The 21,765-nt window shown below is 45.3% G+C and overlaps 1 protein-coding gene across 1 annotated transcript in view; it reads left to right on the top strand.

Annotated features, from left to right (window-relative positions):
• The window catches only part of CDC42BPG (CDC42 binding protein kinase gamma), a 118,777-nt gene that overhangs the window by 57,959 nt on the left and 39,053 nt on the right, over positions 1 to 21,765 (top strand). The window contains exons 12-20 of the mRNA XM_070766526.1: positions 1,526 to 1,647; positions 6,124 to 6,366; positions 8,315 to 8,425; positions 8,945 to 9,108; positions 10,991 to 11,069; positions 11,950 to 12,062; positions 13,842 to 13,956; positions 15,064 to 15,212; positions 15,657 to 15,745. Coding sequence (XP_070622627.1) covers positions 1,526 to 1,647; positions 6,124 to 6,366; positions 8,315 to 8,425; positions 8,945 to 9,108; positions 10,991 to 11,069; positions 11,950 to 12,062; positions 13,842 to 13,956; positions 15,064 to 15,212; positions 15,657 to 15,745 — 1,185 coding nt within the window. The remainder of the gene's footprint in view (positions 1 to 1,525; positions 1,648 to 6,123; positions 6,367 to 8,314; positions 8,426 to 8,944; positions 9,109 to 10,990; positions 11,070 to 11,949; positions 12,063 to 13,841; positions 13,957 to 15,063; positions 15,213 to 15,656; positions 15,746 to 21,765) is intronic.

Raw genomic sequence — 21,765 nt, forward strand, 5'->3', positions numbered from 1 at the left:
CAGTGTCGCTCGCTGGGGTGACAATTTTCTTGGTGTTTCCCGCGCTCTCCTTCCTGGGTTCCCCCCCCCTGCCTCAGGCTGGGTAGCTAGGCGAACAAGTGCTGCCAGAAGCATAAATGCTGCCAGCGTCGCTTCCACCCACGCTTTCTGCTTCCACCTCAGGCAGGAGGGGGCCATGTGAGGCTGGAGGGGAGCCGGGTAGGAGAGATGGAAGCTCGTCCAAGGCCAGGAAGGAGGAAAGAGTAAAAAAGCAAGGAGCACAGACGCAGCAGCAGCAGCAGCAGCAGCAGCAGCAGCAGCAGGGGAAAAAAGGAGAGCTGAGCCGAGACCGGTAATCCAGGAAGTGACAGCTGACGATCAGCTGGAGTTGCGCACGCATCTTCATTTCCACCGGTGGAACTGTGTTCCACCCCATTCTGCCTGCTGCCCACCCCTGCTTGTATTGTGTCTGATGCGAAGGACAGGTGCCCCTCCACTTACGACCATAAATGAGCCTAATTTTTTCCATTGCTAAGGAAGACAGTTGTTACATGAGTTTTTGCCTTTTTTCCTACCTTTCTGCCCACAGTTGTTAAGTGAATCACTGCAGTTTTATTAGGTTAGTAACAGGGCTGTTAAGTGAACCCGGCTTCCCTGATGACAGCAGACCCACAAAAAGGGATCGATTCCCACATTAAGCGTGTGACTACAGAGACGCTGCAGTGGTCGTAAATGCGAACATGGATCATAAGTCACTTTTTTAGTGTCGCTGTAACTTCAAATATTCACTAAGCAAATGCCTGGAGGTCAAGGACTACCTGTGCCCTGCATGCTGTATTAAGTTGGATATTAAGGTTCTTTCTTTCTTTCTTTCTTTCTTTCTTTCTTTCTTTCTCTCTCCTTGTCTCTTTCTCTCCATCCCTCCCTCCCTCTCTCTCCTTCCCTCTGTCTCTTTCTCTCCATCCCCCCTCTCTCTCCTTCCCTCCATTCTCTCTCCCTCTGTCTTTTTCTCCCCCCCTCTTCCCCTCTTTCTCTCCATCCCTCCCTCCCTCCCTCTCCTTCCCTCCCTTCTCTCTTCTCCCTTCTCTTTCTCTCACTCCCTCTCCCACTCTTTTTCTTTCTCTTTATCCCTCCCTCCCTCTCACTTTCCTTCCCTCTCTCTCCTTCCCTCCATTCTCTCACCCTCCATCTCTTTCTCTCCCTCCCTCTCCCACTCTTTTTCTTTCTCTCCATCCCTCCCTCCCTCTCTCTTTCCCTCCATCTTTCTCCCTGTCTCTTTTTCTCCCTCCGTCTCCCACTCTTTTTCTTTCTCTCCATCCCTCCCTCCCCTCTCTCTTTCCCTCCATCTTTCTCCCTGTCTCTTTCTCTCCCTCCCTCTCCCACTCTTTTTCTTTCTCTCCATTCCTCCCTCTCTCTTTCTCTCCCTCCCTCCCTTTCTCCTTCCCTCTCTCTTTCTCTCTCCCTCTGTCTCTTTCCCTCCCTCTCCCTCTCTTTCTCTCTGTCCCTCCCTCCCTCTCTCCTCCTCTCTTTCTCTCCTGCCTGACAGAAAATCAGCTGGAGAATGACAAGATGCAGAAACAGTATCACAATCGTGTGGCGTTGTGTCAAGTGAAGGTGTTGGAGGACCGGGTGACATTTTTGGAACAGGAGAAGAAGGATGCTCTTCAGGTATACGAAGCAACCTTGGTACCCCAGGGCATTTCCCAGACTGAAGACAAGGAAATGAAATCAGATTGATCTGACAATAAGATGTTGCAATCAAACAAATCAGGATATTTGGTAATACAGTGATACCTTGTCTTACGAAGTTAATTGATTCCAGGACGAGGTTCGCAAGGTGAAAAGTTCGTAAGACGAAACAATGTTTCCCATAGGAATCAATGGAAAAGTGATTAATGCGTGCAAGCCCAAAACTCACCCCTTTTGCCAGCCGAAGCGCCCGTTTTCACGCTGGTGGGATTCCCCTGAGGCTCCCCTCCATGGGAAACCCCACCTCCAGATTTTGCGATGCTGCAGGGGAATCCCAGCATCACAAAAATGGGCACTTCGCTGGCAACGGAAGTCCGGAGGTGTGGTTTCCCAGCGAGGCAAGCCTCAGCGAAATCGCAGCATTGCAAAAACACGGAAGTCCTTGAAACCCCACCTCCCGACTTCCGTGGTTTTGCGATGCTGCGATTTCGCTGAGGCTTTCCTTGTACTGTTTTGTTGTTGTGAGCCGCTCCAAGTCTTCAGAGAGAGGTGGCATACAAATCTAATTAATAATAATAATAATAATAATAATAATAATAATAATACTATACTATACTATACTTAATATAATACAATACAATACAATACAATACAATAACAATAACAATGCCTGAAGAGCATAAAGAGGCAAAATAAAATAACATGTTTCATCATTTCAATTATTCTTTCACTCATATACAGTAGTACCTCTAGATACGAGTTGCTCTACATGCGAGTATTTCCAGATACGAGCTAGGAGGGGAGAGACATTTCTGTTCTACTCCCGAGCAGAAATTCGGGATACGAGCCGAGCGTTCACTAGGTGGCGCAAGAATCCTTGCTTTTGGTTAGAATCCTTGCTTTTGGTTGTCTCCGAGGGGGAAAAAGTTATTTGTTCCAGAATACGAGTTGCCTCGAGATACAAGCTCCCTTATGGAACCAATTATGCTCGTATCTAGGGGTACTACTATACTAGGGTTTACCAATTTTGGCAACTTTAAAATGCTGTTCTTCAACATCCAGAATTCCCCAGCCAGCCATGCGGTCTGGGGAATTCTGGGAATTCTGAGAATTGAAGTCAAGAATCTAAAAGTTGCCAAGTTGGACAAAACCAGATATAAACTCCTCATTTCATTTACTCAAAGCAACCTAAAGAAAAATGCACTTTTTGGTAAGCAGGACTGGCCACTTGAGTTTGCTAATCAGTACCGTGAAACTGTCTAGACAGGATTTTGAAACTGACTGGATCATATTCCTGTTTCTATCCGGTTTTGAGTTTGAACAAAATGGGCAACATACTCAGAACCGGTGAGGTGAACCCCAATCTCTGCTTTCCCCAAGGAATGCTGTGGATTCTGTTTTTCTTAAAGTTATTTGGTCACATAAGCACAGAGAAGGTATTAAATTTTATTTTTATTTAATTATTACATTAATCTGCCACCCATCACACCAGTAAAGCAATTCTGGGCAGCTTACAAAATGGTCAATGGGTAAATATAAAAACAGTTAACATTAAGAAAAATAACTATTAAAATAATGAGAATTGGACCAGGGAATAATCCAGCCAAGAGATGACCAGGGAATGATGTGTGCATTTATTTATCGTATGATGGATTCACATTGTATTTTGATATCAAAATACAAAATATGAAATACAGTGGTACCTCTACCTAAGAACGCCTCTACTTAGGAACTTTTCTAGATAAGAACCGGGTGTTCAAGATTTTTTTTGCCTCTTCTCAAGAACCATTTTCCACTTACAAACCCGAGCCTCTGAAACTGTAACTGGAAAAGGCAGGGAGAAGCCTCCGTGGAGCCCTCTAGGAATCTCCTGGGAGGAAACAGGGCTGGAAAAGGCAGGGAGAAGCCTCCGTGGGGCCTCTCTAGGAATCTCCTGGGAGGAAAGAGAGCCAGAAAAGGTGGGGAGAAGCCTTTGTGTGGCCTCTCTTGGAATCTCCTGGGAGGAAACAGGGCCTCCACCCTCCCTGTGGTTTCCCCAATCGTATGCATTATTTCCTTTTACGTTGATTCCTATGGGAAAAATTGCTTCTTCTTACAAACTTTTCTACTTAAGAACCTGGTCACGGAACACATTAAATTCGTAAGTAGAGGTATCACTGTATAACATTTCAAGTATTATAAATGTACATCTAAATTACAAGTATAATTTTTACTTCATTTATCACAGACAGGAAACTAGCAAAGTCTCCATTATAGATTCTATTTTGGATAGTTTGGGGGGTTTTTTGGCCATGTGGCCATAATTCAATCATGGTATTTTGCCCCACTTATAGAGGGGTCTGCATATCTACCACGGGCAATGCAAATTTGGTTTAGTGTTGTCCATATCACATAGGGCTGCTCAAACCTAGGTGGTTTTGATGCAAGGCAAAGTTCAACATTGTGGAATGCAATTTTTTATCTGCGCATAATTTAAATGAAAAATAAAATAAAATAATTTGGACCACTGATTCTGCTGGGGGACAGCAGAAAGTGGTCCAGAATATAGTCGGTGCCTGATTCCTGTATGTTTCTCTGCTTGGCAACCCAGATGAATAATAATAATAATAATAATAATAATAATAATAATAATAATAACAACAACAACAACAACAACAACAACAACAATAATAATAATAAATTTATTGTCATTGTCAAAAACAATGAATTGTCATTGGCAACGAAAGTCGTGTGACACCCAGAGACCAGTCCCACCACACATAAAATCAGAATAGGTAAATTTAAAAATAGAATAAAAAATAGAATAAAAATAGAATAAAAGTCCCACCCACTACCAATTCCCCACCCTGAACCACTCAACCATCTACATGACAAACCGAGTAATATTGTCCAACAGTTCACTGATGGTGACCCTTTGTCCGTTGTTAAGTGCGAGTATAGCTCTGGGATAAAAACTATTCAGGAAACGTGTGGTCCGAGTTCTAGTTGTTCTGTATCTTCTGCCAGAAGGCAACAGTTCAAAGAGATTGTAAGCAGGATGAGAAGAGTCTTTGAGAATAGTATGCACCTTCCTAGAACAGCGAGATGTGAAGATTTATTTATTTGTTTATTTATTCATTTATTTATTTATTGGATTTGTATGCCGCCCCTCTCCGGAGACTTGGGGTGGCTAACAGCAATAATAAAACAGCATATAATAATAATCCAATACTAAAAACAGTTAAAAACCCATTATTATAAAAACCAAACATACATACAGACATACCATGCATAAAATTGTAAAGGCCTAGGGGGAAAGAGCATCTCAATTCCCCCATGCCTGGTGGCAGAGGTGGGTTTTAAGCAGCTTACGAAAGGCAAGGAGGGTGGGGGCAATTCTAATCTCTGTGGGGAGTTGGTTCCAGAGGGCCGGGGCCGCCACAGAGAAGGCTCTTCCCCTGGGCCCCGTCATCCAGGGCAGGTAGCTGGAGCCCAATGATGTTCTGGGTAGTTTTGATAATTCTCTGTAGAGCTTTTTTGTTCGCTACAGAGCTGCTCCCATACCAAGCTAGAATGCCGTATGTCAAGAACTCTCAATGGTGCTGCGGTAGTAGGACAACAGTAGATGCTGAGATAAATTTATCTTCCTGAGCATTCTCAGGAAGTGCAGCCTCTGAAGCCTACTGTCCGGCTGTTAATGCTCCGTCAGTGCTTAGTTCCTCTGTGTTTTACCTCTTGGCAACCCAGATGGAGCCTCTTCTATGGCTCTCAATGCCCCGTCAGTGCCTAGTTCCCATGTTTTTTACTACGCGGCAACCCAGATGGAGCTTGCTGTATGGCCAGGTACAGTGATACCTCGTCTTACAAATGCCTCATCATACAAACTTTTCGAGATACAAACCCGGGGTTTAAGATTTGTTTGCCTCTTCTTACAAACTATTTTCACCTTACAAACACCGCCGCCGCTGGGATGCCCCGCCTCTGGACTTCCGTTGCCAGTGAAGCACCCGTTTTTACACGACTGGGATTCCCCTGAGGCTCCCCTCCATGGGAAACCCCACCTCCGGACTTCTGTGTTTTTGTGATGCTGCATGGGAATCCCAGCAGGGGAATCCCAGCAGTGCAAAAACGGGCACTTCACTGGCAACGGAAGTCCGGAGGTAGGGTTTTCCCAGTGAGGGGAGCCTCACTGAAATCACAGCATCGCAAAAACACAGCGGTCCAGAGGGGGGGTTTCCCATGGAGGGGAGCCTCAGGGGAATCTCAGCAGCGCAAAAACGGGCGCTTCAGCTGGCAAAAGGGGTGAATTTTGGGCTTGCACGCATTAATCGCTTTTCCATTGATTCCTATGGGAAACATTGTTTCGTCTTACAAACTTTTCACCTTAAGAATCTCATGCCGGAGCCAATTAAGTTTGTAAGACAAGGTATCACTGTATTCGGGTCCAGGGCTAACAGTGACTTCTTCCCACGGTAGGGTCAGACCGAGTTGCAGGAGCAGCTACAAGCTCAGGCTTGGGAGCTGCAAGAGGAGCAGGAGCGCCATCAGGAGACGGCTGAGGAACTGCAGAGCGCCGAGGCCAAATGTGGGGAGCTGCAGGCCCAGTTGCTGCGGCACTCACGCCTGCTGAGGGAACGACTGGAAGAGACAGAAGCTGCGGCTCGACGGGTGGAAGGGCTACGCAAGGAGCTGGCCCGTACTGAGAGTGGGCGTAAGGAGGTACCGGCACTTTCTTCTCTGCACATGCATACTTACACATACAAACACATACGCACATATGTTTCTCACTCCTTGGGACTCCTTCCCAAGGATCCAGAGCACCTGTTCTAAAAGTTAAAAGCTCTGCGTTTAATTAAACTGTATGTTGGCTGGGTGCAAATAGTTTTAGGAAGTAAACAATATTCATTACATTAATATGTTCTATAATTATAACAACAACAATAATAATGTTTGCTTATCCATTTTAACAAACCTCCCTTGTATCATTAGTCCTTTTCTTTTACCTACATGTTTCTAACTTCTGTTTTTATTAGCAAGCCATTGATAAAATAAGTCCCATGTCAAAAAAATATTTGGTTTCTTCTTCTTCCTTAATTGTGTTAATCTATCCATTTCTTTACATTCTGATATTTTTGAAATCACATTTTCATCTCCAAGGATCTCTTCATTATTGTGCAAATAAATTTCTAGCTGCAGATAATACATGTAAAATCAAATATGTATTCCTTTTGTTATATTTATCTAGTAAAATGCCCAACAAAAGTATTTCTGGTTTTAAATCTATATGTTGCTTTATCATTTTTTTCCAATCATGTGTGTATTTTTCTCCAATATTTTTTCCCCTTGGGGCATGTTCACCACATATGATAATAAGAGCCGGGGTGGCGCAGCAGGTAGAGTGCTGTACTGCAGGCCACTGAAGCTGACTGTAGATCTGAAGGTCAGTGGTTCAAATCTCATCACCGGCTCAAGGTTGACTCAGCCTTCCATCCTTCCGAGGTGGGTAAAATGAGGACCCAGGTTGTGGGGGCAATAGCCTTGCTCTGTTAAAAAAAAGTGCTATTGCTAACATGTTGTAAGCCGCCCTGAGTCTAAGGAGAAGGGCGGCATAAAAATCGAATAAATAAATAAATGAATGAATGAATGAATGAATGAATGAATGAATGAATAAATAAATAAATAAATAAATAAATAAATACGAACCAGATATCTGACAATATTTCCAACATTTAACTGACCTGTCCTTAAACATCTTTGCCAAGAGCTTTCTGTTGATTAATAGCCTTTGGAGAAGGGATTTTTTTCACCCAGTGAATAAAGGAAAATGTAGTACAGGGTTGAACTGTGGGATTCTTGATGCTGTCTGAGCTTTGCTGTTTTCTTACTGACGTTTCATTACCCAACTAGGCAACATCATCATTGTTAAAGGGAGTGGTGTTTGTTCCTTGTTCCTTGTTTATATACAAGTGTCATTTGGACAACTGAGACAAAGAGGTTAACAGCAATACAACAACCTAAGCAAGGAACCACCAGGACATTCCCACCAATGTTGACAGGGCAACACAGGTATATAAAATTAAAATTAGTATGCCATCTAATTCTGATGATGTTACTTAGTTTGGTATTGAAACACCTGCAAGAAAACCCACCAAGCTCAGAGCCCAACTCTTCACCATTTGACGTGAGTGATATCAAGCTGGCCACTCCCACCCAGTCCACCTAGCCACTCCTAGCCAGCCAGTCATTAGATCATATTAGTGGCCCGTGAGATCAGGGGCTGCTTCCTCTTACCTTTTCCTACCTGTGCGCTGTGTGCGCTTCACAACATTTCTGTGTGCTTACTACTTGTCTGTGTGTGCACATCCCCTAGCACGATTTTGCTTCTGCTCATGCGCAGGGGAATGATTTTATTTCTGCACATGCTCAGAGAGTCAAAAAAATAGCCAAAAATTAGGGGGGGAAAGATGGTGGCACACACGGACCGGCAAAGACAGGACTGGAGCCGTAAATTGCATCATCAGCGGGCCACTACCAGAGTGGCGCACCACCAGGCTGCAACCTACCTCTGAGCGTGATTTAAAATTATGAATTGAGTGCTCCCTGAGGTCTGAAAGTTTGGAGGACCCCCTGCTCCAGAACTCGAGAGAAATCTCTTCTCTTCCCGCAGCTGGAGCTCCGGATCGAAAACCTGGTGGGCGAAGTCACCAAGCAGCGAAAGGGACGGGAGAGAGCGGAGCAGCAAATGCGGAAGTTGAAAGAAGAGCTGGAGGAGCTGCGGGTAAGGGCAGTGCAGACATCGGGGGGACTTCCATCCTCGCGGCGGCACCATTAGCCTGTTAACCAAGGGTGGACTCTCATGATTGTTGCTACCGGTGCGCTGTGCTTTGGCATTCTTGCATGTGCTTTCACGCATCCCAGCATGCTTTTTTTGAGGGGATAACTGTGTGTGAGAGATTTCGGTGATTTTTTTTGCTTCTGCTCATGCACAGAAGCAAAAATCTCTTTCACGTGTTTGTCGCCTCACGAGATTTTGCTTCCCGTACATGCGCAGAAGCAAAAGCACACTGGGATGTGCACATGCGCAAGAGACCGGGATCTGCGTGCGCAGCACAGCAATCGCTAATGGTGCGCCGTCCTTTACCGTACCGGTAGCAACCCACTTCTGCTGTCAACCCTGAAGCTGACCTGACCGAAGCTATCTTGGAAGCTTTAGTTTGCCACCCCGGAGCCGAGGGACAGGGAAGGAGCGAAGCCTGACGTAGCCGGTGCGCCGCATTGACTTGGGGTTCTCTTGCAGGTGAAGCCAAGCACGGCCATCTTCAAGCGGTCCAGCTCCAGGAGACGTCCGGAGTCATGTGGGGCGTGGATGGAGGAGCTGCAAGCCAAAGGACGGCAGGTCGAGGCTCTGACCGAGGAGGTGGCCCAACTGCAGGAGCAGCTGGAGAAAGCCAGGAGGCAGCGGTGAGCGGCGAGGCTGGCGGGAGAAGGGAGGAGGCCTCTCACTTTATGACCACGTTGTGTTTAGAGACGGAAGTTGCAATCGCTGTTGTCAGGCATCTCAACTTTGGCAACTTGTAAGACTTGTGGACTTCAACTCCCAGAATTTCCCAGCCAGCCACAAATCCTCAAGTTTTAAAGTTGCCAAGGTTGCTTTTTTATATTGCTATATATTGCTATAAATATAGTAATATACAGTGGTACCTTGGTACTCGAACGCTTTAGTTCTCATACATTTCGGATACCGAACAAAATTTTCGGCAAAAATTTGCTTCGGTATCTGAACAAAAATTCGGATACCGAACAGCCACAGAAAATTTTGTTTATTATCCGAAATGCTACAAGATCTGAGGGGACGGGGTGAGAAGGAATGGTAGTCGGAATCTGACACGCCCATCCTGGCCGCCCACTAAACAGCCTCCCAGTCTCTAATCTAAGTGCTCCAAGCTGTAGGAAGGGTGGGGGTGGCTGCAATACCGGCAGTTTCGGGGGGGCTCCTTCCCTCAGTGGTTCGTCTTGTTCCCTCTAAGCAGCTACACCAACTTTCTCCTTCCCAACGGCGGCAGAGGCTTTCCTTCGAGCAGCAGCAGCTCTGGGAACGTCATCGGCTTCCCTTTCTCATGTGACGTTCCCGGCGCTGCTGCTGCTTGAAGGAAAGCCTCTGCCGCCGGCGCCGGGAAGGAGAAAGTTGGTGTAGCTGTCTACAGCTATAAGACGAACCACTGAGGAAAGGAGGCCCCCCCCCCCCCAAAACTGCCAGTATTGCAGCTGCCTCCACCCTTCCTACAGCTTGGAGTGCTTAGACCTCAGATCTTTATCCCATAGGAAATAAAGGAAATAGGGGCTGGAAACCAATTAAACCCATTTCCATTATTTCCTATGGGATAAATTAATTCGGTACTCGACCAAATCGATTCTCGACCACACTTCTGGAACGAATTGTGTTCGAGAACCGAGGTACCACTGTAGTAAAGCTGAAAAATATTACATATTACGGCTGTGGCTAGAATTACCTTCGCCCAATATTGGAAAAATACAGAAATCCCCTCAGAAAAAGCAGTAATTAATAAAATATATAATTGTTCTGAAAGGGATAAACTGACGATGGAATTAAGGGGCCAAAAAGATTCCGAGGATCATGAAATATGGGCAAAGAAGCACAGATGGATTGAGTTAAGAAACAGAAATAAAAAGATCACAAAAGATATATAATGATTAGTAAAATAAAGAATATAAATATGTAAATATGAATGATTTGAATAGGGACTTTGTGATTGTATGAAATAATATAAATATTACTGTAATTAATTAATGTGTACAGTAGTACCTCTAGATACGAGCTGCTCCACATTGCGAGTATTTCAAGATACGAGCCACGAGGGGAGAGAAATTTCTGTTCCAGACCCGAGCTCAAATTCGGGATACGAGCCGAGCGTCCACTAGGTGGCGCAAGAATCCTTGCTTTTGGTTATCTCAGAGGGGAAAAACAAAGTCTAAAGCCATTTGTTCCAGATACGAGTTGCTCGACATACAAGCTCCCTTCTGGAACGAATTATACTCGTATCTAGGGGTACTACTGTATATTATTATAGGATTTAATGACATATCTGATGTAGCAATGCAGAAATACTGAATGTTTGCTGATATCACAATTTTTTGTTGTTGTTGCTGTTGTCTGTCTTTTGTTGGTATTTATTTGTCTATTTGAAAATATATTTGAAAATTAATAAACATTTCTAGAAAAAAATGATAAAGTTGCCAAGGTTGGAGATCTTGAAGACCCCCATCCACTGCGGTCGTAAGTTGAGGGCCATCAGTGTTGTGAATGGGTTTTTTTTCTGCCTAGGTGCGAAAATATGGAGCTGAACAGAGGAGGCCAAGTGGCCACGAGCAACAGCTGCAGCCCTCGGCCTTCTGGTGACCAGGTACACATCAGGGGCAGATTGCTCCTACAGCTGCTACCTGTGCATGGAGCTTTGGGTGCGTTGCATGTGCATGTGCCCGAGTGTGTTTTTGCTTCTGCGCATGTGCAGGAAGCAGACTCTCATGGGGGATGCATGTACGTGCGAGATTTTGGTGGTTTTTTGTGCTTCCTGCATATGTGCAGAAGCAAAAACATGTTGGGATGTGCATAAGCACCCACAAGACACCTGAAGTTGCACGCACAGCTCAACTTTTACTACCGTTGCGGTATCCTTTACCGTTTCGGTAGGAATCCACTACTGGTACATATGTATCGAATTCTGAGGAACTTTTTAACATTCCCATGTGGGATGGAATCTGGGCAAATGAATGGAGCTAGCAAATGAATGGAGTGTTTTAACATTCCATGTGGGATGTGGGATGGAATCTGGGCAAATGAATGGAGCTGGGCAAATGAATGGAGTGTTTTACTGGCCCATTGCCCTTCCTGTTGCCAATGTGGAGTTTTGTTTAGCAGAGATATAGTTTGAGTGTGGCCAGAAAGAGAAAGCCTCTACCGAGGATCAAACTCACAATCTCCTGATTGTGAGGCGAGAACTCCACCTCCAGGCCACCGCACCACTCTTCCCAGGAAATTTATGATTTCCCCAAATTACCTATCCCCCCATCCCCCATTCATTTTCTCCAGGAGCATAAAATGGGGCGCTTGCCTGCCACCTTGTTCCACAACAACAACCTTGTGAGGAAGGCTAGGCTCAGAATCCGCTGAGCTGTTTGGATTGAGCGGGACTTGAACCCAGGATACCCCACTCCTGCTTGTATCCCCTTCCCCACTTCTACTCCAACAGCTTTTTAAAGATGTCAATCTGCTTCTTGCAATAGGTGGATTCTCGGGGGAACGACGCCTCGCACCCGGGACCAGGGAGCTGCGCGTTTGAATTCCACAAAACCGCCTTCGCCAACTGGGAGGTTCAGATCGCCGACATTTTGAAGTGGTGAGGGAATCCCCTCTGGAGTTTGACTTGGCAAGGTTACCACTGAGGATAAGCAGAGTGTCTTTTCTTCTCTCTTAAAGGAGCCCAGATGGGGATTCTGGGTTTTGTAGTTCAGAGCAAGATGTTGAGAGATATCAGCTGGGAGGGAAATTATAGAAACATAGAAGAAACATAGAAGTCTGGCGGCAGAAAAAGACCTCATGGTCCATCTAGTCTGCCCTTATACTATTTCCTGTATTTTATCTTAGGATGGATCTATGTTTATCCCAGGCATGTTTAAATTCAGTTACTGTGGATTTATCTACCACGTCTGCTGGAAGTTTGTTCCAAGGATCTACTACTCTTTCAGTAAAATAATATTTTGTCATGTTGCTTTTGATCTTTCCCCCAACTAACTTCAGATTGTGTCCCCTTGTTCTTGTGTTCACTTTTCCTATTAAAAACACTTCCCTCCTGGACCTTATTTAACCCTTCAACATATTTAAATGTTTCGATAATGTCCCCCCTTTTCCTTTTGTCCTCCAGACTATACAGATTGAGTTCATGAAGTCTTTCCTGATACGTTTTATGCTTAAGACCTTCCACCATTCTTGTAGCCCGTCTTTGGACCCATTCAATTTTGTCAATATCTTTTTGTAGGTGAGGTCTCCAGAACTGAACACAGTATTCCAAATGTGGTCTCACCAGCATTCTATATAGCGGGATCATAATCTCCCTCTTCCTGCTTGTTAAACCTCTAGCTATGCAGCCAAGCATCCTACTTGCTTTTCCTACCGCCTGACTGCACTGTTCACCCATTTTGAGACTGTCAGAAATCACTACCCCTAAATCCTTTTCTTCTGAAGTATTTGCTAACACAGAACTGCCAATACAATACTCAGATTGAGGATTCCTTTTCCCCAAGTGCATTATTTTACATTTGGAAACATTAAACTGCAGTTTCCATTGCTTTCACCATTTATCTAAGAAATTATAATTTTAGTTAGGCCTTATGGAAATGAATGGAAGTTGGTTCAACCACCTTTGGGACTGGAAGGTTTGTGTTCTGTTCCAGCATTGAGCCCCCCAGAAATCACCACCGGGTTTAAATAATAAAAGATTTTTATATGTACAAGAAGTATTTACAGTTAAAGTCTTTTAACGGCTCCGCTGTAATGATTATAGGTATGATTATCAGCTGGCTAGGTTCCCAGAAAGAGATAAGTGCGACAATACAATTATTCCAGCTGGAATAATATTCCGAAGCGGAGACGTTCAGAAGTTAGCTAGAAGCCCAGAGCTCCTCCCAAAGTCAAGAACATTTCTCTCTGAATCACAAGCTGAAACTAGATGCCAGATTGAACCACGTTGTTCTCTGCGCAGAAGCAGTGTGTTACACCGTCTGACGGGGCCCATTAGTCAGCAGGGCTACTCACGAGTAAACCTCCTGAATAACCACTCATGCCTTCTTGAGGCCCTGCGAACCCTAGCATCAAGAAGAGGCTCCTCCTCTTCTCCTGAGTCAGTCATCTCAGGAGGTGCAGAAGGCCCTGGTTGTTCTTCAGTCTCTGGCACCACGTCCTCTTCGCTGTCAGTCTCAGGTGCCAGGAAAACAGGATGCCTGTTCCGCGCCTCCGGGTCCGTGACTAATTGTCTCCGTGCCCTCTGGGTCCATGACTAATTGTGCAGGATGCAAGCGAGCCATCACAGTTTGTCACTAAACAGGGTGGTCGTTAAAGGAGTGGGCAGCCCCCCAGGTGGGTCCCCTTGACGTTCTGTGCCCTTCTGCCCCTTCGCCAGGGTGAGCGATGAGAAAGAGTCCCGGGGGTACCTGCAGGCCATGGCGACTCGCATGATGGACGAGATGGAGGCCCTGAAGCAGGCGGGGGCCCAGAGCCCGGGCCCCAAGACCCCGGTAAGAGGGCCCTGGGGGAGGGAGGAGTGATGGTAGGGGAGTACATAAGAGAAAAGGTGGGAGAGGCTGGTTCCCTTCCCTCCTTCTTTCCTTTTTTCTCTTCCTTCTTTCATCCCTCCTCTTTTTTCCTTTGTTCTTTCTTTTCTCCTTTGCACCAGCCCTTCTTTTTTCTCCTCTCCCTCCCTTCCTTTCCTCCCTGTCTTCTTTTCTTTCCTTTTCTTCTTTCCTTCCTCTTTCCCTCCCTCTAACTTTCCTTCCTTCTTTGCTTTTTTCTGTTCCTTCCTTCTTCGCTCCCTCTCGTCTTGCTTCGTTCTTTCCTTTTTTCTTACCCTTTTCTCTTCCTTCTTCCCTTCTTCTCATCTTCCTTCATTCTTCTTCCTTTTTCCCATTCGCCCCTCCCTTCTTTTTCCTCCTCACCCCCTCCCTCCTTCTTTCCCCTCTCTCCCTTCTTTCCGTTTTTTCTTTCCTCCCTCCCTCTCTTCTTCCTTCCTTCTTTCCTTTTTGCCTTTCCCTCCCTCCTTCCTTTCCCTCCCTCCCTTCTTTCCTTCTTTTCTTTCCTCCCTCCCTTCTTTCCTTCTTTTCTTTCCTCCCTCCCTCTCTTCTTCCTTCATTCTTTCCTTTTTGCCTTTCCCTCCCTCCTTCCTTTCCCTCCCTCCCTTCTTTCCTCCCTCCCTCTCTTCTTCCTTCATTCTTTCTTTTTTGCCTTTCCCTCCTTCCTTCCTTTCCCTCCCTCCCTCCCTTCTTTCCTTCTTTTCTTTCCTCTCTCCCTCCTTTCTTTCCTTCTTTTCTTTCCTCCCTCCCTCTCTTCTTCCTTCATTATTTCCTTTTTGCCTTTCCCTCCCTCCTTGCTTCTCATCCCTCCTTTTCTTCTTTCCTTTCCTTCCTCCCTCCCGTTCCCAATCAGTCTTCCCATGGATGTGCCCCTCCCACCTGCAGGGCAAACCTTTTGTTGCCCAGCAACAGCCCACTCCACCATTTTCCCCACTACCCCCAAAAGCTCCTTCAAGGGACAACTGGGGCCCTTTTGCCCCCTCCCCCCCAAAGGACCAAGCCTGCCCCCCAAACCACCCACCCCCCTCCATCCCACCCACCCTTCTCCCCCCGCAGGACACCCTCTGGAAAGCCCGGCGGTTGCAGAAGGTGGAGGCCTCGGCCAAGCTGGAGCTGCAGTCGGCCTTGGAAGCCGAGATCTGGGCCAAGCAGAGCGTCCAGACAGAGCTGGAGAGGCTGAAGGTGGCCCACCTGGGGCTGGAACGGTGGGTGAAGCTCCCCTGCCCTCTCCCCCTGGGTCCCCCTCTCACCGTTCCCGAATCCCATGGGGTCAACACTGGAACATTTGCCCACTGACTCACATTTGTGACGGTCGCAGTGTCCTTTGCGGCCTTCTGACAAATGAAGAAACCAAATTCACTGAACAATCACGTGACTAACTGAACAACTGCACCGATTCGCTTAATGGTGGAATCCGAAAAATGGGTCAAAACTCATTTTCAAAAACTGTCTCGCTTAGCAGCAGGAAAATTGGGCTCCGTTGTAAGTCGGGGACTGGAAAGGAGCGGGGGGAGGAGAACTTTTCCAAGCTCCCTTCAACATCTGAGCCAAAAACCTCAGTGTGGCCCCAGGATTGGGAGTGGGAGTCCCGGGTGGGTCCCAGCTAAGCCTTCTCTTTCTCTTCCCACCTTCGTGGCTTTCCCCCAAAGACAGTTGCAGGAGGCCGAGCAACAGAACCGGACTTTGCGTCAGGAATTGGAAAAGACCAAAGGGGAACTGAAGGCCCGCTCTTTAGAAGGTAAGAGGCCAGTCTGGATGACCGCTGGGTGCCCCCGCTCCGAGATCTCCTCTGCCCCTCATGCAAGTTTATTTATTTATTTTATTTATTTATTTGTTTTGGCCAATACACAATGAGGGTTTTAGTGGGTATATATCTATATACACATAGTAAAATACCTGATGAAGGTTATAGAGGAGATACTCATAGTAAAATATATCTAAGAAAGAATAGAAGAGAAGATATAGGAATAGAACATATCAATGAAAGAATAGAAGAGATATAGGAATAGAAGAAAGGTATAGGAGAAATAGGAGAGCAATAGGACAGGGGACGGAAGGCACTCTAGTGTACTTGTACTCGCCCCTTACTGACCTCTTAGGAATCTGGATAGGTCAACCACAGATAATCTAAGGGTAAAGTGTTGGGGGTTAGGGGATGACACTATGGAGTCCGGTAATAAGTTCCACGCTTCGACAACTCGGTTACTGAAGTCATATTTTTCACAGTCATGTTTGGAGCGGTTAATATTAAGTTTCAATCTGTTGTGTGCTCTTGTGTTGTTGTGGTTGAAGGTGAAATAGTCGCCAACAGGCAGGACGTTGCAGCATATGATCTTGTGGGCAATACTTAAATCTTGTTTAAGGCGTCTTAGTTCTAAACTTTCTAGGCCCAGGATTGAAAGTCTAGTCTCGTAGGGGATTCTATTTCGAGTGGAGGAGTGAAGGGCTCTTCTGGTGAAGTATCTTTGGACATTTTCAAGGGTGTTAATGTCTGAGATGGGTTCCAAACGGATGAGCTGTATTCGAGGATGTCCAAAAGTTTTGAAGGATTTCCTCGGGCTCGGGTATTCATCGGTCTGCTGGTGGTCTTTGAAGCCTCCTGAGGCTCCCAGGGGTCTCCCAACCAGCTTAGTAGGAGCCAGCCATGTGCAGCAGCAGATAAAAAATCCAATGCAATCCTAAATTGCATTAACAGAGGGATCCAATCAAGATCAAGGGAGGTACTAACTCCACTCTGTAAAGCCTTAGTAAAGCCACGCCTAGAGTAATGCATCCAGTTTTGGTCACCACACTATAAAAAAGATGTAAGACACCCAGAATCTTCCTGAGAGTTGGGCGGCAAATAAATAAGTAAGTAAATAAGTAAATAAGAATACTTATAAGCATACGTGCGCTAGCTAGCTGATTTTCAGTCTTGGGGAAGGCTGTTTCGCCCTCCAGAGGCTTAGAAACATAGAAACATAGAAGAATGACGGCAGAAAAAGACCTCATGGTCCATCTAGTCTGCCCTTATACTATTTCCTGTGTTTTATCTTAGAATGGATATATGTTTATCCCAGGCATGTTTAAATTCAGTTACTGTGGATTTACCAACCACGTCTGCTGGAAGTGTTCCAAGGATCTACTACTCTTTCAATGAAATAATATTTCCTCACGTTGCTTTTGATCTTTCCCCCAACTAACTTCAGATTGTGTCCCCTTGTTCTTGTGTTCACTTTCCTATTAAAAACACTTCCCTCCTGAACCTTATTTAACCCTTTAAGATATTTAAATGTTTCGATCATGTCCCCCCTTTTCCTTCTGTCCTCCAGACTATACAGATTGAGTTCATTAAGTCTTTCCTGATACGTTTTATGCTTAAGACCTTCCACCATTCTTGTAGCCTGTCTTTGGACCCATTCAATTTTGTCAAAAAATTTTTGTACGTGAGGTCTCCAGAACTGAACACAGTATTCCAAATGTGGTCTCACCAGCGCTCTATATAAGGGGATCACAATCTCCCTCTTCCTGCTTGTTATATCTCTAGCTATGCAGCCAAGCATCCTACTTGCTTTTCCTACTGCCCGACCACACTGCTCACCCATTTTGAGACTGTCAGAAATCACTACCCCTAAATCCTTGTCTTCTGAAGTTTTTGCTAATACAGAACTGCCAATGCAATACTCAGATTGAGGATTCCTTTTCCCCAAGTGCATTATTTTACATTTGGAAACATTAAACTGCAGTTTCCATTGCTTTCACCATTTATCTAGTAAAGCTAAATCATTTACCATATTACAGACCCCTCCAGGAAAGCTTCACAACGGGCAAACCAGTAGTCTGTTTTTCAAAACTTCTGGTTTGTCCTTTGTTTCTTATAAAAAAATCTTTATTGAAAATTATTTACATATTTATATATGTATGTATATAAAAGACAAAAACCCATGACCAATACGCACAAAAATACACACAGTACACAGATAAGGGGGAAAAGTACAGTGGTACCTAAGAACTTAATTTGTTTCGTGACCAGGTTCTTAAGTAGAAAGGATTGTAAGAAGAAGCAATTTTTCCCATAGGAATTAATGTAAAAGCAAATAATGTGTGCAAACCCATTAGGAAAGAAATAAAAGCTCGGAATTTGGGTGGGAGGAGGAGGAGGAAGAAGAGGAGGAGGACAGTGGCTGCTGAAGGAAGAATGTAGGGTGAGGGGAATCAAAAAAATCCACAAAAGCGCCACCGAAAGGCTCCTCTGGCAGCCCAGAAAAGCCCAAGATGGCCGGAATTAAAGGGGGAATGGCAGGAAACTGGCCAGGCCTTCATGCTGCTCTCAAATTTCCTGGGACGTTTTTCTGAGCTTGGGTTCTTAAGTAGAAAATGGTTCTTGAGAAGGGGCAAAAAAATCTTGAACACCCAGTTCCTATCTAGAAAAGTTCTTAAGTTAGAGGCGTTCTTAGCTGAAGGGATCAGATCTGGTGGCCTAGAGGTTAATTCTCTGCCTTACAAGGCAGAAGCCCCAGGATCAAATCCCAGTAAGGGTAAGGCTAGCTGATGAGGCTAGAACAAGGCTGAAATAGCGCTATCCTAATCTCCCTTAGTTTTAAAAATTCAGCAAAAACATGTGATACATACAGAACATAGTTTTTTGGCTATGAATAAATTAACTGCCTTGAAATGGCCCTGGGTTGGGCCTAGAGGGAAAAAGGAGCTGTGACGTTCCTTCAATATGCCACAGTGGCTATATATACGGTATATCTCACATGCTTTTGCTGGATTTTTAAAATTAAGGGAGACTAGGATAGCGCTATTTCGGCCTTATTCTGGCCTCATCAGTTAGCCATACTCTTATTGGGATTTGATCCTGGGCTTAGGCAGAGAATTAACCTCTAGGCCACCAGATCTGATCCCTTCAGTTTTTGTACCAGGGAGGGGCTATATGTTTTTCTCTTGGATTACCATATATGTGTGTGTGTGTGTGTGTGTGTGTGTGTGTCACATGTTTTTTTGCTGAATTTGAAAATTAAGGGAGACTAGGATAGATCTATTTCGGCCTTATTTTGGCCTCATCAGCTAGCCATACCCACTGGGACTTGAACCTGCAACCTTTGCCTTGTAAGGCAGAGAATTATCCTCTAGGCTACAGTATCCAATCCCTTCAGCTCTGCACCAGGGAAGGGTTACATATTTTTGTGTCGAATCACCCTGGTGTATTGAAGGAACATCACAGCTCCTTATTTGCCTCTTGGCCCAACCCAGGGCCATTTCCAAGACAATTAATTTTATTGATAGCCGACAATTCTGTCTGTATGTGTCACATGTTTTTTTGCTGAATTTGAAAATTAAGGGAGACTAGGATAGATCTATTTCGGCCTTATTTTGGCCTCATCAGCTAGCCATACCCACTGGGACTTGAACCTGCAACCTTTGCCTTGTAAGGCAGAGAATTATCCACTAGGCTACAATATCCAATATATATATATATATGTTTCATTTACAGCCAACTAATCCTTCATTTAAGTAAATTTCATTCTTATTTAACTTTATGTTTATATTATCTATGAGTACCGTATTTTCCGGCGTATAAGACGACTGGGCGTATAAGACGACCCCCTAACTTTTCCAGTTAAAATATAGAATTTGAGATATACTCGCCGTATAAGACTACCCCTCTTCTGTACATCATAGACCTGACTGAGTCTAGGTCTATGATGTACTTGCATTGAGAAAAAAATCATTTCTGAACATGATAACACAATATTTTAATTACTAATGATGAAGATCTTATTGTTAAAATTATGAATGAATTATTTAGAGAGAGAGAGCCAAGTGGGAGCACTCTTCTGTCTATCTCTCCATATGTCTCTGTCTATCTGTCTTGTCTGCCTCTCATATTTCTCCTCACCACAATTAAGTTTATTATTATAACTCATCATAATTTGTCAACACAAAAAGGTGAACCTGGCTATTTTTCTTTCTCCTACCATCTATTCTGCAGGTATCTTTCAGTCTAACATGCAGCATGCTGACACCTATGTGAGAATCTATTATGGAATGAGAATCTGTATGTGATATCATGATATGGCAATCCAAACAGCCCATCCATTTTTTCCTCTTTCCGCACTTTCTGTCTTTATCCTCTTGCAATGTCACTTAAACAGATTTTAACTTGTCGGGTTTAATTAGTGACCCTGCCAATTTTCAGTACTGTGCAGTGTGCTATGATACAGAGCAGGGTGAATAATATGACCTCAGCTTTTAAAGTTATTTTAAAATGTTGCCTAAGAAATATGGAAAGATGATTCTTTTTGGAGGAAAAGTACATTTTCAATGGTTAAACATAAGAACAAATACAAACAGGCAGAAATAAATGCATCCAGTTTAACATTCAATTTTGCAACCACTAATAATGTTGGTCAAGTAGGTACAAAAATACCTGGGGAAATGATCAAAGTCTGGGAAATGGGTCCCTTGTCAGTTAAAAGGAGTGCTGATTTACCACCTGCTAGAGCAGTGATTTTCAACCTTTTTTGAGCCGCAGCACATTTTTTACATTTACAAAATCCTGGGGCACACCACCAACCAAAATTACACAAATCTAATAAATAAATAAATACATACATACACACACACACACACACACACACACACACACACAAATAACCCCCTCATATATACAATCCCATGTAACATCCCCTTATAAATACAGTCAATCATCAATCATCCCTCCTCAAATTTATACCACTGTCTCATTTCTGGGTTATTCTCCTGTCTTTCCCCCTTTTCTCTCTCATGTTTCTCATTTCTCTCTCTTCCTCCCTTTTTCCCTCATTCCTTCTCCCTCTCACTTCTCCTCTTTTTCCATCCCTGTCTCTCTCCCCCCCTTACGTGTGTGTGTATACACACTCGAACCATTTCCAAAACCAGTTGAGGGCTGGGTTTTTTTTCTCTTTTATTCTTTTCAAACACAGGTGTGGGCTGGGGGGGTGTGTTTCTTATTATTTGGGTGCTTTTTACCATATGCTTCAAGAATCACCTCTCTCCCTCTCTCTTGTTCTCTCTCTCTCTTGTTCTCTCTTATTTTCTTTCTGAGGCTCCTCCCACAACGGTGGCTACAGCGGCGCTGGCGATCCGGCCGCTAGCCGCTCCGAGCGGTGTGGGAACGCCCACCCCTCTCACAGTCCGGTCCCGGGATGACAGTAAAGGGGCTGCTTCCCATCCTCCTTCTCAGAAGGTTTCCTTCTGAGCAAGCTGGCAGGAGGATGGGAAGCAGCCCCTTTACTGTCAGCCCGGGACCAGACTGTGAGAGGGGTGGGCGTTCCCACACCGCTCGGAGCGGCTAGCGGCCGCATCGCCAGTGCCGTTGCAGCCACCGCTAATGTAAAGGGGCTGCTTCCCGGCGGCAGGAACTGCGGGGGGTAGCCGGCGTAACGAGCCCTTGCCACAGCTATCCGCCGCTTCTTTCTTCTCCGCCTCGCCTCCGCTATTCCCGCCGCCGCCTTTGCTCTCCCCGCCGGGCAAGAGGCAAAGGCGGCGGCGGGAGTAGCGGAGGCAAGGCGGAGAACAAAGAAGCGGCGGATAGCTGTGGCAAGGGCTCGTTACGCCGGCTACCCCCCGCAGTTCCTGCCGCCGGGAGTGGCGCTCCACCCCAGCAAAGCCGGCGGCGGGAGTGGCGTCGTCCAGCAATAGCAGCGCTTCGATGAAGCCGGCGAGGGAGCTCCGGAATCGGTTGGCGCTCGCCCGACGCCTTGTTTTTTTATTTCCCCCTTTGGTTTCTCTTCA

Source organism: Erythrolamprus reginae, chromosome 13 (genome assembly GCF_031021105.1).
Source record: "Erythrolamprus reginae isolate rEryReg1 chromosome 13, rEryReg1.hap1, whole genome shotgun sequence".
NCBI classification, from domain to species: Eukaryota; Metazoa; Chordata; class Lepidosauria; order Squamata; family Dipsadidae; genus Erythrolamprus; species Erythrolamprus reginae.